The sequence below is a fragment of the Plectropomus leopardus genome, chromosome 7, assembly GCF_026936395.1.
Source record: "Plectropomus leopardus strain MGB_pleo_1.0 chromosome 7, ASM2693639v1, whole genome shotgun sequence".
NCBI lineage: Eukaryota > Metazoa > Chordata > Actinopteri > Perciformes > Serranidae > Plectropomus > Plectropomus leopardus.
In genome coordinates, this window is record NC_142182.1 from 233,086 (window position 1) to 250,000 (window position 16,915).

Sequence of the window (16,915 nt, forward strand, 5' to 3'; positions counted from 1 at the left end):
CAGAAGAGGACAGGCAGCAGAGGACACACAGCAGAGAACAGGCAGAAGAGGACAGACAGAGGACAGGCAGCAGAGGACAGGCAGAAGAGGACGTGTTATTGTGTGTCCTCTGGACTCTGGTGGTTCTGCTGCAATAGGGTCAGAGGTCAGACATCACTCACGTGTCCGACCATGCGTGGACGCGCTGGTCTCGTACGTCCCACTGCGGGTGGTGACCTGCACGGTGTAGAGTCTGCCGGGGACGAGGCCGGAGAAGACGCACTCGCTCTGTGTCTTTAGAACCGTCTGGTTCTGCAGGATTGTGTTGTTGTGTTTGATAAACACCTGGTACGAGTCAAAGTCTCCCGCTGCGTGGCGCCAGTACACCTTCAGGTACTCGTCCCGGGCGGCATGCGTAGCTGTCGGGTTCTGCACCGGCGCCGGCTCTGAGAGACGGGGAGTGACATCATACCGTCAACACTCAGCTGATCGAACTGCAGTCAGCTGATCGATCAGTTGATGGATACCTACGTGTTCTCTCCTGGGCGAAGGTGTGGTTGAGCCCGGTGCCACTGCGGGACATGATGGAGATGTTGTAGAGACGTCCGGACACCAGCGAGCTGAAGACGCACTCTGGGCTGGACTTGGACACGGAGACGGTGTGCAGCGTCCTCTGGTGGTCGCTTAGCATCACCAGGTAACTGTCCACCTCACCTGCCGCCGCACGCCACGACACACTCAGGAAGTCCATCCGACCATTATTACTGACCGTCACCTCCTCCACCGCTGCAGGAACTGAGGAGGAGAGAGGAGGAGATGAGGAGGAGAGAAGAGGAGGAGATGAGGAGGAGAGAGGAGGAGATGAGGAGGAGAGAGAGGAGTTATTTCAGTGTTTTTTTAGTGTTTCTCAGTTTATTTTTTGCCTTATTTCTGTTTGATAAAGCTTATAGTCAGGGCTGGCTCTTATATTTAGAATTGGATCTTATAATCAAGGCTGACTCTTATAGTTAGGGCTGGTTCTTATAGTTAGGGCTGACTCTTATAGTTAGGGCTGACTCTTATAGTTAGGGCTGGCTCTTATAAGTTAGGGCTGACTCTTATAGTTAGGGCTGGCTCTTATAGTTAGAACTGGCTCTTATAAGTTAGGGCTGACTCTTATAGTTAGGGCTGGCTCTTATAGTTAGAACTGGCTCTTAGAATGGTCTCTTATAGTTAGGGCTGACTCTTATAGTTAGGGCTGGCTCTTATAGTTAGGGCTGGCTCTTATAGTTAGGGCTGACTCTTATAGTTAGGGCTGGCTCTTATAAGTTAGGGCTGACTCTTATAGTTAGGGCTGGCTCTTATAAGTTAGGGCTGACTCTTATAGTTAGGGCTGGCTCTTATAAGTTAGGGCTGACTCTTATAGTTAGGGCTGGCTCTTATAAGTTAGGGCTGACTCTTATAGTTAGGGCTGGCTCTTATAAGTTAGGGCTGACTCTTATAGTTAGGGCTGGCTCTTATAAGTTAGGGCTGACTCTTATAGTTAGGGCTGGCTCTTATAGTTAGGGCTGACTCTTATAGTTAGGGCTGGCTCTTATAGTTAGGGCTGACTCTTATAGTTAGAACTGGCTCTTAGAATGGTCTCTTATAGTTAGGGCTGGCCATTATTTTAAGGCTTAATTATTCTACTTTTTGGGGTTTGAGTTTGTTTGGGAGTTTTTTCTTTAAAGATGAAAAGTTTGTTCGGGACTGAAGAGTCAAAGAATGACTGAATGTTTAAATTCTTTACAGTTAAAATAAATGAGATGCTTTTTAATTTTCCTTGTGCAAAAGAATTGTTGAATAAATTTCATCAAAACTGCAGATTATTTAAGGATGAAATGTTTTGTTGTTTTGGATGGAGCTGCTGTGTGTGTGGGTGTGTTTGAGTGTTTGTGTCTTATGATTCTTACAGGAGGACAGAGAAGGACAGAGAAGGATAGAGGAGGACGAAGGAGGACGGAGGAGGACAGAGGAGGACAGTCAGAGTCAGATCTGTCAGTGTCTCTCTGAAGTTTTGATCGCAGAGGACATGTCTGTGGATTTATCCTGCTCATCTCAACTCGTCCTTCGGTTTGATTCTAAGGACGTTGAGGACAAAATTTTTGGTCTGATCATTTTTGTGTCCTCATAATTTATTTTATTTTAGTCTCTCTGGTCTTGACTCAGAAAATGATTTCCAGCAGTAAAATGTACAAATGTTTGTCTTTAATTAAACAATGAGGCTTGTCCTCGTCCTCGTCCTTGTCCTCGCCCTCGTCCTTGTCCTCCTCCTCGTCCTGGCAGGAAGTCTCTGACTGATGGACCCTCGCAGGTTTTATTTGTGTGTTGCTGTCGACACTTCCTGAAAATTCCTGACAAATTCCTGCTTTTCAATAATATCCTGTCTTTAACACACACACACACACACACACACACACACACACACACACACACACACACACACACACACACACACACACACACACACACACACACACACACATATGCAGGGACCTGTGTGTTTTCGTGCTCGACATTAAACTGCAGGTCGTTCTGCCGTTTGTTGTAGCGTTTCGTCGATCTTCATTAAAAACATCGTGCGTTCTGATATTGTCTTGTGTGAATGTTTTCTTGTTTTTTTCCTCTTCGCTCAGCGAACGGTAGATCCGTTCAGAGAGAAACAGATTTTTCCTCGTGCTGAACAGATTGTTGTTCAGCACGAGGAAAAATTATCAAAATTCATGAATGTATTTTTATAAACTTTAAATATGTTTCATTATGATGGATCATTAAATTTCAGAGCTGAAGAAGAAAAGGCTGAAATACTGAGGACATCAAGAAGACCGATGTCCATCAGCATTCATCTGGAGACAACTTCACTTTTATTTTCTCTATTGGTCCCCAGCTGTCAGTCCCCCTCTGTCTGTCCCTTGGCAGACACCCAGCTATCTGTCCGTCCCCAGGTGTCTGTCTGTCCCTAGGTGTCTGTCCCCAGCTGTCTGTTCCCAGCTGTCTATCTATCTCCAGCTCTCTGTCCCCCGGTGTCCCCCTCAATCTTACTGGTGCGTCCCTCGGCGACGGTCTGCCTGGAAGTCTGTCCGGCTCTGACGGTGGTCACCACCACCCTGTAGAGGGCGCCAGGTCTCAGAGCGTGGAAGCTGATGGCGGTGGCGTCCTCTGCAACGCTCTCATTCTTGATGACGCTGCTGTCGTGGACCAGCAGGACGCGGTACGAGTCCAGGTCTCCAGACGCTCGCTGCCAGTGCGTCTGCAGGCTGTCGGTACTGCCACGGTTATTGACCTGCAGCCCGGTGACCTGAGCCGGACCTGAGGAGACAGGAGCAGGAGGACAGGAGCAGGAAGACAGGAGCAGGAGGACAGGAGCAGGAAGACAGGAGCAGGAGGACAGGAGCAGGAAGACAGGAGCAGGAGGACAGGAGCAGGAAGACAGGAGCAGGAGGACAGGAGCAGGAAGACAGGAGCAGGAGGACACAAGCAGGAAGACACGAGCAGGAGGACACGAGCAGGAAGACAGGAGCAGGAGGACAGGAGCAGGAGGACAGGAGCAGGAGGACAGGAGCAGGAAGACATGAGCAGGAAGACACGAGCAGGAGGACACGAGCAGGAAGACACGAGCAGGAGGACACGAGCAGGAAGACACGAGCAGGAGGACAGGAGCAGGAGGACACGAGCAGGAAGACACGAGCAGGAGGACACGAGCAGGAAGACACGAGCAGGAGGACAGGAGCAGGAGGACACGAGCAGGAAGACACGAGCAGGAGGACACGAGCAGGAAGACACGAGCAGGAGGACATGAGCATGAGACAACAAATGAGGAGACACTCCTTTAGTAGTTTTTAAAGAAAACATTTTGAAAATTTTGTGATTATTTAATGTGAATAAATAATTTGAATAAATAAATAAAGTGAGAGAGTAAATAAATAATGTCAATAAATAAAGTGAGTAAATAAACTAAAAAATGTGAACGAATAAATAAATAATGTGACTCGTACTGGTGCGTGCGGTCACAGAGGCGGAGCTGCTAAGGTTGGCGCTGTGGGTCGTCACGGTGACGGCGTACAGGCGTCCTGAGGTGAGGCCATTAAAGGTGACCTCTCTGGCCTCCCAGGAGACGACCCTCTGAGCCACCGTGGTTGCGGGGTCCACCTCCTTGAGGAGCGCCGTGAAGCCGTCCCAGTCCCCGCGCGGCGGCCCCCAGCGGACGCTCAGAGACGTCTCATCGACGTGACGGACGAGCAGCTGCTGCACGGGACCAGGAGCTGCAGGGACACGTTAAGACATATTTATCATCATATCATAAATGATAAATAATAATTTATCATCGTTTTAATAAATATAATTTATTATCATATCAAAAATTACATTTAATAATGAATGAATAACTCAATTTAATAATAAATTAATAATTTCATTTAATAATTAATAACTGTTGTCACATCATAACGACATTTTGGTATGACAAATATTTCATGTTTTTGTTCCATGTAGAGTATTTTCTCTCCGTGTGGAGACTCTGCAGCCTGAAGGCGTGAAAGGTGACAGCAGGAGTGAACTGACCGAGGCGTCCACTACAGCGCGCCGTGTTACCCAGCACACCGCTGTGCACGGTGACCTCCGCCTCGTAGCGTCGCCCCGGCAGCAGGCCGAAGTCACGGGCGGAGATGGCGAGCTGGCGGGTCAGTTTGCTGACGGTGCGATTCAGCAGAACCTCAGAGGCGTTCCTCAGCAGGACGCCGTACTTCTCCCAGTCTCCTGTGGGCGGTGCCCAGTGCAGCATCAGCGTCCTGCCATCACTGAGCGGTGCCATAGCGAGAGACGACACCGGCTGAGGGACTGACGGGACAGGGAAGCCTCGTTAAGACCACGGATGGACACACCTGGTGGACACAACTGTCCACAGACCTTCAGCACCTACCTGTCCTCGCACTGGTTGTGGTCTCGGAGCTCAGCCCCCCGTAGGAAGTCCTGACACGCAGCAGGTAGCTGCGTCCGGAGGTCAGACCCTCAAACTCCGCTCGGGTAGCGTTGGGCGGCAGGCGGTGCTCCTGGGGGGGGGACCCCACAGCGGACAGAGTCAGCAGGTAGGTGTCCACACCCCCTGCAGGTGAGTGCCAGGACGCTTGCAGAAAATCGGAGTTGCCAACGTTCTCCAGCCGCAGGTCTGAGACCGGCGCCGGGACTGAGGGGGTTAAAGACACAGGTCATATTTAACCCTTTGAGTCCTAAACATGATGGATTCATTTATCTCAAAAACATGGAGAGGAAACAAGAAATGACCCAAAAAACAGCAACAAATTATTTTTTAAAATAATGAAAATAAATACTGAAATTCTGAAAATAAGAAACAATAAGAATTTGTTCACAGTTCAAAGGCTGAAATGTTTACCCAGAGATAAAAGTTAAACACTAACTTTGTTCTCTTTTGTATTGGAGAAACGTTCAGGAACATCCCATAATATCTACCTGTGACCGCCTGTTTGGATGTGGAGCTCTGCAGGCCAACAGCTTCTGTTACCACGGTGACGGTGTACGGGGTCCCGGGCTGCAGGCCGCGCAGCTCAGCAGAGGTTGCCGTGTTCAGCAGAGTGACGTTCTTCAGCAGAACGGAGTCCTGATCTGTCAGCAGAACCCTGAATCTCTCGGCTCGGCCAGGACCGACCCACCAGGAGACGCTGAGGGAGTCTGAGGACGAGGATGCCACCTGGAGGCCGTGGACAGAGGACGGAGCTGGAGGACAGATTATATGTTTTATGTGTGTGAACATTCAGGAAGAACTGGAGACACCAACAGATTAGGATTTCAAAACATTTCTAGGATTGTAGGGCCAGATTCAGGCCATAGGTTGAGTATCAGTGCAAAGGAACAGCACTACGTTGGTTTAAATCATATTTATCAGATCAGTCTCACTTTGTTTATGTTAATGATGAATCCTGCATGCATCAAAGTCTGTCGATAAAGCTTATTGTCAGGGCTGGCTCGGACTTCCCTCTTTGATAAAACTCATAGTTAGGGCTGGCTCAGACTTGTCTTGGACCAGCCCCTAGTGAAGACTGTGTCTCACCTGTAGCTGCTGTCCTGAGGACGGGTGGAGCGCTCTTGTCCCCGGCGGTGGCCACCACGCTGATGGTGTACAGAGTCCCAGGGAGCAGGGAGCTGAAACCAGACTGGGGGGCTGCAGAGTCCATGATTCTTATCCTGCGGGTGGATCCAGAGCTGGAGTCCTCCAAAGACACATCGTACCAGTCGACATGACCGGCAGAGCGAGACCAGGACACCGACACACCTGGAGCGTCTCCGTGGACCGCCGACTGAGACTGAAGCTGGTCCAGCTGGATGTTCAATCGAGCTGGACTGACGGGCTCTGAGACATGACAGGGGACAGAGGACAGAGGTCAGAAGACAAAAGACAGAGTCATGGACTCATCTTTATAATATCTTAGACCTACAAACAGGCCACAAATAGATTCTGAATTAGAGCTGCTGATCTGTTAATCGTGCATCAGTTTCATTTCAGCAGTAGGAGACAAATCCCAGCCGGCCCCTGATTTCTGGCTGAATTTGTGATGTCAGGTGACCAAAATTCAATGTCAGGACAAAACCTAACGCACTTAATTAGACGCAGAATACTGACCACAAATGAACACTTTGTCGATTTTAATTTGCATCATTAAGTAACCAAAATCCAACATCTTCCAAACGTCTAAAGCCAACGTCATCTCGATGCAGGACAAGAACATTCGGTCGTGAAGAAAACGTGATGACGTTAATGTCCGGACAACTGTGTTCATTTTGGCAGCGCCGCCCCCCCCGAAAAAAAAGATGTTTGTAAACTAATTGGCTAGACTCAAACTGGTCTCAGAAATTAGAATTAGGCAGACGGGTACTTTCAAAAACTCAGTTAGACATAACTTTCAAATCGGACATCAACACGGAGTGATTTATTCTGAAAATTAAGTGGATGCTTTATGTTGTGTCACTTCTGACTTCCTGTCTGCTCCATGCTTAGTTCGGCTGAACTGACACGAAGTCCTCTGGCGTTCAGCAAAAACGGGAGCCAGCGGACCTGATCCCAGCGACTGGACCGCCGGAGGTGGACAGAGCGGAGTCGCAGCGCAGCCGCAGAAGTAAACAGAGAGACCAGAGCGTGATCTGTCGGTCTGCCGCTGATCAGAGCTGGACCGGACTTGGACCGGACTCGGACCGGACTCGGACCGAACTCGGACCGGACTCAGACCGAACTCGGATCTGGTGGAAATTAGCCGTAACTCGTAATCAAGTTAACGAGTCCTGAACACTGGGGAATTTCTATGCACTGATTTGTGTATCAAATCAGAATTTAAACTTCTTTAACTTTGTCAGAAAAAAAGTCTAAAGTGTGTGTGTGTGTGATCTCTGTGTGTGTGTGTGTGTGTGTGTGTGTGTGTGTGTGATCTGTGTGTGTGTGTGTGTGTGTGTGTGTGTGATCTGTGTGTGTGTGTGTGTGATCTGTGTGTGATCTGTGTGTGTGTGTGTGTGTGTGTGTGTGTGTGATCTGTGTGTGTGTGTGATCTGTGTGTGTGTGATCTGTGTGTGTGTGTGTGTGTGTGTGTGTGTGATCTGTGTGTGTGTGTGTGTGTGTGTGTGTGTGTGTGTATCCTGTCTGTGTGCAGCAGCAGAAGGTGGCTGAAGGTCGATAAGATTGTTTTAAAGACGTGTTCGTGGAGCCGGACAGGAAACAGAGGACACGGTGAGGGCGGGGCCGGACGAGGAAGCCCCCCCCGACACGGAGCCGTGACCAGCTCTGAATAATGTTTCCTCCCCCAAGGACACTTCACTGCTTCCTGTTGGCAGCTCAGAGACACCCCGAGGACAAAATGTCCAACTCTACGCCACCGACCCAAACAACACGTTTGTTCCACAACAAGACACAGGAAGTTTACACATCCTGAAACACTACAAAATAAAAGTCCTGCATCCAAACCTCCGACTTAAAGCAGCAGTGAAATGTGGACCTGAATCCTCCTGCTGTCCACCGTCTTCATGTGTTTATCTATTTACAGCTCTGATGAAACAATAATCAATACTATTATTTCATTGATTGATTGATTTTCTGGTCTGAGCGTGCTCAGTAATCAACTCTAAAATATGTTTTCTTTCCCGCCGACAGAATCAAGCGTCTGACAATAAAAACGTGTATTTTTTCAGACCTGTGCGCGCCGCCGCGTGGCCTCTCTCTCCGTCCGTCCTGGAGACGACCGTCAGACGGTATCGGGTCCCAGGATCCAGCCCGGTGAGGCGACAGCTGAAGCTGCCGCTGTTCGCTCTGTCCTGGTCACAGTGGGCAGGGTCAGCAGGGGACGTGTCATCGCTGACCACGCTGAAGTCACAGGTGAGGTCGATGGCGATGAAGGTCACGGTGATGGAAGTGGAGGTCGAGCTGATGTCTGTGAAGTTTACGGAGCAGCGGGAGGCCTGAAACAGAAAGTGACGTCAGATTAAAAACAGGTTTAGACACAGTCTGCAGACTACAGGAGTCCACATGAGACTACAGGAGTCCACATGAGACTACAAGAGTCCACATGAGACTACAGGAGCCTACATGAGCCCACAGGAGACTATAAGAGCCCACAGGAGACTACAGGAGCCTACATGAGCCCACAGGAGCCCACATTGTGATACGGTTCAGTCAGAATAAACCCTGGTCCTCCTGGTCTGCAGCAAATGGATTCTGGCTCCATCACAAACAGATCTGGAGGGTTTTTATCTCACAACATCATCCTGCGAGTCTTTGGACTCTGCTGAACTCTGGAGGTCGGTCTGGCTCCCTGCAGAGCGCTGCCCCACCCCGCCTTCCTTCCTGCCTGCAGGGAACTTTCTCTGACGACCTTTAGCATCAAACTAAGCTCCAGCTATTGTTCTCCAATCAGGAGGCCGTCTCAGATAAACAGACTCGGACTCATCCGCAGGAATAATACTGAACACGTGTCACAGACGAGTCACTGTGAACTTGGAAAATCTCTGGTTTTAGTTTATCACCAATATTGGGACCCACAGATGATCTGAATTTGTGCTGGTTTAAATGCCAGATTTTTTTCATGATGTCACAATGTTTTTAGACGGGAAAGAAACGCACAAAAAAAACTGCCATGTTAGTCTGCACCAAGTTTAAAGAGAGGCTGAATCCATCAGAGACAGAAAGAGAAGAAACCACTGAAAAGTCGCAGCTGCATCTACTGTTAACCTGCTTTCCTGGCACACACACACACACACACACACACACACACACACACACACACACACACAGAGCTGCATCGGTGTGTTCACTGGCAGTGGGAATGCAGTCTGTCTCCTCTGTTTAACAGGTTCGCATGTTTGAAAAATCGGTGTGCATATGCTAATTTTGGTGGGAAAGGGGTATCAATCTCTCTTCTCTCGGACATAAAACACAGAATAGACCAGAGAGGTTGGTGCTCCTGGTAGACAGAAAGCCTTCAGACTCAGTTTTTCAGGACCAAGAGGACCAAAGTCAGCATGAGCAGCTGTCTCTGTCAGGACAGGAGGAGCGAGCTGACTCCTCTCTGAACTGATCCAACAGCACAGCAAAGACCGACCAGGAGTCCTCTGATCCAGGCTCATCCACGACGGACGACCACCGGCTAACGAGCAGCACAGAGCAGCTCCTCCCTCCATTCATGGACCGCTAACAGAGCAGCTGGACGCCGTGTTAGGACACAGTGCACGCTGAACCAGACTGCTTCACTGTGTCAACTGTGATTTACAGTTTTTCTGAATCACTAAAACACTAAACCTCCGTTCTCTGAACAAAACGCTCAGTCGAATAAACCCAGTCATTTGGTCGGTCACTCTTTTGGTGAACCTTAAACTATTTTTACTGAAACAACTTGTAGATTTTATTCACTATTTTTGCAAAGATCTAAACACTGAAACGCATTTTTCTCTGTGATGCACTTTGACGTATGACGGTAACCACACGAGTCACAGCTCACACACGGGTCAAACGCTTGCTGCTAATGATGTGATGAAACCAGAATAATCTGGCAGCACAAGAAAAGTGATGTCGATCGACTTAAAGGGTTGATATATGTCTGTCCTTTTAAAATGAAACAAAAAACAAACAGACTGAAATGTGAAGAACGAGAAACACTCACAGGAGGAGAGGAGGTGGGAGGTGAAGGAAGAGGAGCTGTGATTGTTCTGGTTGTAGTTGCAGCTGCAGGTGTTCTGGTTGTGGAGGTGGATGGACTGGTTTTGATGGTTGTTGTTGTGGCTGTAGTTGTGGTTGTTGGACTTGTAGGAGGGACTGTTGGATTGGAGGTGGTGGCCCGTCCTGGAGACAGCAGCCCGGTTGTTGGAGACGTCGAGGTGCTCTCTGAGACTGTGGGACGACCTGCAGGGAGCGACGGCAAGGCGACGGTGGGTGGAGTCTGAGGAGGAGTGGAAGGAAGACGAGTCTCCATGACGGAGGCAGATGTAATATCTACTGCTGAAGGAACGTGAGCTGTCGTAGGAGGAGGTGCAGCTGCAGGAGGAGGTGCAGTTGCAGAGAAATGTGCAGTCGTAAGAGAAGGTGGAGAAAGAGGTGAAGATGTAACAGGACGTTCAGTTGCAGGAGGAGGCGCAGTCGCAGGAGGAGATGCAGTCGCAGGAGGAGGTGCAGTTGCAGGAGGAGATGCAGTCACAGGAGGAGGTGCCGTCGCAGGAGGAGATGCAGTCGCAGGAGGAGATGCAGTCGCAGGAGGAGGTGCAGTCGCAGGAGGAGATGCAGTCGCAGGAGGAGGTGCAGTCGCAGGAGGAGATGCAGTTGCAGGAAGAGGTGCAGTCGCAGGAGGAGATGCAGTCGCAGGAGGAGGTGCAGTCGCAGGAGGAGATGCAGTCGCAGGAAGAGGTGCAGTCGCAGGAGGAGATGCAGTCGCAGGAGGAGGTGCAGTGTTGGTGGATGTAAGTGAAATGTCAGTGGGTGAATGAGTTGTGTGAGTGTCAGAAACAGCAGATAAATCAGTAGGAGTATCAGAGGAGGTCACCTCAGAGAAGGTCACTTCAGAGGAGGTCACCTCAGAGGAGGTCACTTCAGAGGAGGTCACCTCAGAGGAGGTCACTTCAGAGGAGGTCACCTCAGAGGTGACGGTGACCTCAGCAGTGACCTCACTGGTGACCAGAAGATCTGTCGTGTTCAGCTCTGAGGAAACTGTAGAGGAAACCAGACTCACAGCTCCAGTTTCAGTGAAGGAGGAGGCGGACGAGGTGGTGGAGGATGAGGTGGAGGAGGAGGAGGAGGAGGAGGAGGTGGAGGAGGTAGAGGAGGTGGAGGAGAAGGAGGAGGAGGACGAGGAGGTGGAGGAGAAGGAGGAGAAGGAGGAGGACGACGAGGAGGTGGAAAGGTCTGAGTGTTCTGACATGGTCTCAACTTCAGTCGAGAGCTGCAGAACATCTGTAGCAGACGGACTCTCTGGTTGGTGGTTGGACCGGTCGGTGGGGGACGGCGGCAGTCTGGAGGAGGTGTCACGGTGTCCGCTTAGTGCTGACAGCTCCGTGACTGAAGACGAAACATCGGGACTGAAGTCTGTGGTGATCGACCTCCTGGTTCGAGGTCCAGTGATGTCGCCGTCATACGTTGAAGTTCTGCCGGTTATCGAATTGCGGACCTGTGATGCGGTGACTCGTCTGGTGGTGCGGTGGACCCATTCATCAGTGAGGGTCACTGCTCGCCCTGTGATGGCGTGGATGGTGTTTGAGGAGACGTCTCGGTGTCCACTGGGTGCTGACAGCTCCGTGACTGACGACCAAACATCTGGACTGAGGTGTGTGGTGGCCGACCTCCTGGTTCGAGGGTCGTTGTTGTGCGTTGCAGCCTGTGATGCGCCGACTCGTCTGGTGGTGCGGGGAAATCGTTCATCAGTGAGAGTCACTGTTTGCCCTGTGAGGGCGTGAATGGTGTCCGAGAGTCCCAGCGGTTTGTGTGTGGAGGAATAAAAGATGGAGGAGACAGAGGTGATGTCTGAAAAACAAGGAGAAAAGATCTGGAGTGAAATGACAGTCGGCAAGTGTCCATTGACCCTCAAATTACACAAACTGAAACTGTGAATATGAAATACCCCTCAAGGGTCAATATTAAAAAACTGCAGTGGAAACCCATTTTAGTCTTTTCCTGGTCACATGATTCTGTGAGGTCATGTGATGCTGTGAGGTCACGTGACGCTGTGAGGTCACGTGATGCCGTGAGGTCACGTGATGCTGTGAGGTCACATGATGCCGTGAGGTCACGTGACGCTGTGAGGTCACATGATGCCGTGAGGTCACGTGACGCCGTGAGGTCACATGACGCCGTGAGGTCACATGATGCCGTGAGGTCACATGATGCCGTGAGGTCACATGATGCTGTGAGGTCACATGACACTGTGAGGTCACAGGAACTGGCTCCCTCATGATGCAGCAGGAGCTACAAGAGCTGTTATTGCATCACATAACTCAGAGAAAGTTTTTAACTCACAATTCCTCTGTGAAATCGTGGACTACATCTCCCAGAAATCCCTCATACGTGGCCGCTCCCACGTATAAGCGGCTCGCCTTTCCGCCTACGTGGCCTCGGATTGGAAATAATGATGGCGAGCGCGGTGGCTGCAACAGAAATAAAGCTGCTGAGCAGCAGACGAATTGGAAGACTGTGAAGGACTCGGCATCAGAATGTGCATTCAGTATCACTGGAGACTCAAACTCACAACCTCAGACACAAAGTCAGTATCCCAGCGAGCTCCAAGAGAGAACCCACAGTTGACTGAGCTGACCAGCAGGGGGCAGGATATCAGCTGTCTGTGCATGGAAAGACAGATTTCAAACTGCTGCCAAAAATTCACCCATCAAGACTAAACTCAGAGAATCTGCAGACTTCATCTAGACGACAGAGATGTTGATCATTTGTTTTTACAAAGATTGATTTGATCCATAATTGAAAAACTGATGTTTAAAGACACCTTTTTTCCTACAGACTGCAAAAGTTTACATGAGAATTCAAAATGCTGCCAAAAATTCAGTTTTTCAGATACAATTCTGAAAAGTTACCGTTTTTCCTTTGAGGATTTATTTAGCGAGAATTTTCAAATATATTTACAGCAGCGTTTACAGTCAAACATTTTAGGTTCTGTTTTTTTCATAAATAAAACAAATGATGGCGCCTGAAGCGATGCGTACGATGGCAGCTGTTTTCAGAAAAGTCTAGAAGCGGACAGAGTCGGATCTCGCCTCGCCGCAGCCTCGTGAACCCGTCAGCTTCTGTTTCCTGTCAAACGCGTCTGACAGCAGAGTTTCTTCTTCTTCTCCTGCTGGCTGAGACTTGGACAGGAAGTGCAGAGCTGTTGACGCTTTTCCTGTTTCCTCTCTGAGCCAATCAGCAACAACAATGTGAGGAGGGAAGTCCTAAAGCTCACTTCCTGTTCCACAGGTACCACAGGTACCTTCAGGAACACGCCGCACTGTTTCGCAGAACCTGGACAGGAAGTGATGCCATGACCTCTCTGAATAAAAACAAAGTCGCCCTAAACATTCCCGACTCACTGACCATCCTCTCAGCAGCAGAGGGACACGTCCTCAGGTCTCTGAACGCAGTAAAAGTACAAATACCACACAGTAGAAATATTCTGCTGCAGTAACAGTAAAAATACCACAGAGCAGAAATATACGTTTGTGCATTTGTTATTTTAAAATAAGAAACTATTTTGATTGTTTTTTGTGGAGCTACGTCCCTGAATTCATTTGTTTTTGTTTATTGTGGAGGAGTACATCCCTGAACACACTTTGTTTGTTTGTTTGTTTGTGCATTTTTGGTAACGTTGTGTTTACTGAGGGCTCAGTACTGTTTTTATTTTGACCACTGTGTGTGTGTGTGTGTGTGTGTGTGTGTGTGTTTTCATGAATGCGGTTTGAAAACTGTTTGTTTGCTGTTGCAGTCAGAGGTTTTGTGAATGTGGTTTGACAACTGTTTTTCGTTTGTTTGTTTGTTTGTTTGTGAAGATTTAAAATAAACTTAAAGAGCCAAAAAATACAAAATATCAAAATAAAATAAAAGAACCTGATGACATTTATGTGACGGCTGACAAACGTGAACGTGGAACCGAACCCTTTTGCGGTCGAAACTACTCTGGGGTGACATCACAGTGGGCGTGGCCTCACCCTGGGGACAGGTATGTCCTCTCACCTGTTTGGGGACATAAAGACATCATCAGCTGATTCCCTCCCGAGTCGACGTCATACTTGGTCCACTCTGATGCCTGCAGGTTTCCTCCAATCACAACGCGCATTCCCTGTTTCTTTAGGTACAGGTGTGTGTTGGCCAATCCCAACGCTCCATTGGCGCCGTAGCAGCTCCACGCCGGCGCCACGCGGCAATCCCTCAGTTTGGCGAGGCGGGTGTGGAGCGGCAGCCGGGGACCGGAGTCAGCCCAGAGACACATGGAGGACATTGTGTGGAACAGCCTGTCCCCGTCCAGCCACGCCCAGTGCTGGGCGGGGTTAGTGAGGTCACAGCGACCCAGGAGGAGCGTGTGCCTTTGGGTGGAGAGACACAGTCTCCTCGGGGTCAACATGACAAGGAAGCCAGCTGATGGGAGATGACAATATCATTTATTAATAAAACATGAAATGAAATAAACTCTAGAGACAGTGCAACAACTGCTGTGTTCAGAGACAGTCTGCAATTTACAAAATCCCCAAATTATTTCTGTTTCGCAGTTTCGAACCGTGATAACACTTGTGGAAGGCAGGTTTTCCTTAAAAATCCCTTCAAGTTGCCAAAAAGTTTGAAAGAAAAAAAATTGCCTAATTTTCTTTGAAAAAAAAAAGAATCCTAAGATTTTTGAAAGAAAAAAAGCCCATTTTTTTAAAAAAAGAAAAAGAAAAATCATAAAAAATTTGAGAGAAAAAAAACATGTTTCTTTAAAAGCTGAAAAAAATCCAATAAAAAAGATGACATTATTTTTTTCTTTCAAAATTGCCACAAGTTTTAAGAAAAAAAATGTCCAAATTTTATTTCTTTAAAAATCTACAAAATTAAAAAACAATAAATAAATAACATAAAAAATGCCAAAAGATTTCAAAGAAAAAAAATCTATATTTAAAAAAATGATACATTTTGAAAGAAAAACAATTAACAATTGCCTAATCTTTAAAGATAGAAAAATGGAGGCATTGTTTTTCTTTAAAAATTGCCAAATTTTTTTTTGGAAAAACAAAATAACTTAAACATTTTGAAAGAAAAAATAAATACTTTAAACTTTTTTCTTCATAAATTGTCAATACATTTTGAAAGAAAAATAAATAAAACATGCCTATCACTAAAATATTGCAAAGCAAATATGCTTGGGCAGGTTTGGAGGGCATGTGTTCTTTAATAATTATTTAAGTGAAATTAATAAAATAAATAGAAAATACAGCTATTTAAAGTTGCAAGCTCCTCCTGGAAGCCAAAATAAAAAACATAATACATCAGACATAGTATTATTATACCCCCCATTAATAATAAACAGTCCCTAAACAGACATGACACAGGAGACTAGATCAATAATCAATGACAAATTAATGAAGTCATTAAAATCAGCTCCACCTTTAAAGTGTAAACATTCATGCATCAGAAATATCAGAAATGTTTTTGTGCAGAGTGACAATTTTGACTTTGTGTACTTTGAGTTTATTTGAATGAAAAAATACTTTTGTAGTTCTACTCTTTGAATGCAGCAGTTTGTATCAGAGTATTTATACTCTGTGGCAAACAGACTTTGAAGAAAATTCGTAAATGTATTATTTATTATTATAGTTGTAATTCTAACTAAGCAGAGGGCTGTTAGTTTGTTGTCCTGTACTGAGCCATCTGTTTGTTTGGTTGTTTGTTTGTTTGTTTGTTTGTTTCAGAGATCCTGATGTTTAGTCATTGAGTTCTCACTCCCTAATTGTAATGTTTGTTTACTCATCTTCTTCTTCTCTTGTTCTCAGTGCGTTCACAAAAAAACTTTTTAACCCTTGGAGCAAAATGATCTGATTTCTTTCAAAAACATGCAGAGACAGCAATGAGCAAGTCAATGACAAATGACCCGAAAATAAACAAAGAAATTATTTAGAAATGACAAGAATATTACATGAAAATTATAAGTACCAAAAAGTGCTAAATATATATATATATATATATATATTAACATTTTCCCCTTGTTTAAAAAAATAAATCCCCCCTTTTTTTCAACTAATTCTAGTGTCATTTTCTTGTAGTCTTCTTGTATTTCTTGAAAGTTTCTCATTGTCTTTTTGTCTTGTTTTGAAAGAAGCCATTGTGCTCAGGTTTTACAGGGTTAAACACTTGTGAAAGTTGTCTGAACACAAGAGAAGTGATGTTGATCAGGTTACAAAGGGTTGGAATTATCTTAAATTATAATCAGAAAAAAGACAAGACAAAAGACAACATTTTCCCCTTCGCTTAAAAATAAATTTCCCCTTTTTAAACTAATTCTCACAGCAGGTTTTTGTCACCTTTTACTCATTTCTTCTAAGTTACTTGTTGTCTTTTTGTCATGTTTTCAAATTAAATCAGTGTTAGAGAGTCATCTATTGATCCTGACCCTGATCCTGATCCTGATCCTGATCCTGACCCTGACCCTGGTCTAAGGGTGGAGTACTCACACAGAGAGCTGGATCTGATCAGAATGAAGAGCAGCAGAAAGAGAGCGTCCATGTTCCTCTGTGCTGCGGCTCCAGGTGAGTGGTGGATCTAAGAGGAGCTGAGAGGAGCTGAGAGGAGCTGAGAGGAGCTGAGAGGAGCTGAGAGGAGCTGAGAGGAAGTGTTTCTGTGAGGGAGGAAAGAGTCAGCGAGCTGTGCTTCCTTCTATTCAAACTGTCGATGGCGAGTCGGCGGAAATACCAGAGAGTCAGCACGCTCAGG

The 16,915-nt window shown here is 47.1% G+C and overlaps 1 protein-coding gene across 1 annotated transcript in view; it reads right to left on the reverse strand.

The window, feature by feature from the left end:
• ptprbl (protein tyrosine phosphatase receptor type B, like) overlaps window positions 1–16,816 on the reverse strand; it is a 34,507-nt gene extending 17,691 nt beyond the window's left edge. The window contains 12 exon segments of the mRNA XM_088079475.1: window positions 162–425; window positions 511–774; window positions 3,040–3,306; window positions 3,993–4,259; window positions 4,558–4,833; window positions 4,916–5,179; window positions 5,464–5,727; window positions 6,062–6,361; window positions 8,187–8,451; window positions 10,149–11,995; window positions 14,189–14,590; window positions 16,657–16,816. Coding sequence (XP_087935601.1) covers window positions 162–425; window positions 511–774; window positions 3,040–3,306; window positions 3,993–4,259; window positions 4,558–4,833; window positions 4,916–5,179; window positions 5,464–5,727; window positions 6,062–6,361; window positions 8,187–8,451; window positions 10,149–11,995; window positions 14,189–14,590; window positions 16,657–16,708 — 4,732 coding nt within the window. The 5' untranslated portion in view covers window positions 16,709–16,816.
• Between the last annotated feature and the right edge of the window lie 99 nt (window positions 16,817–16,915).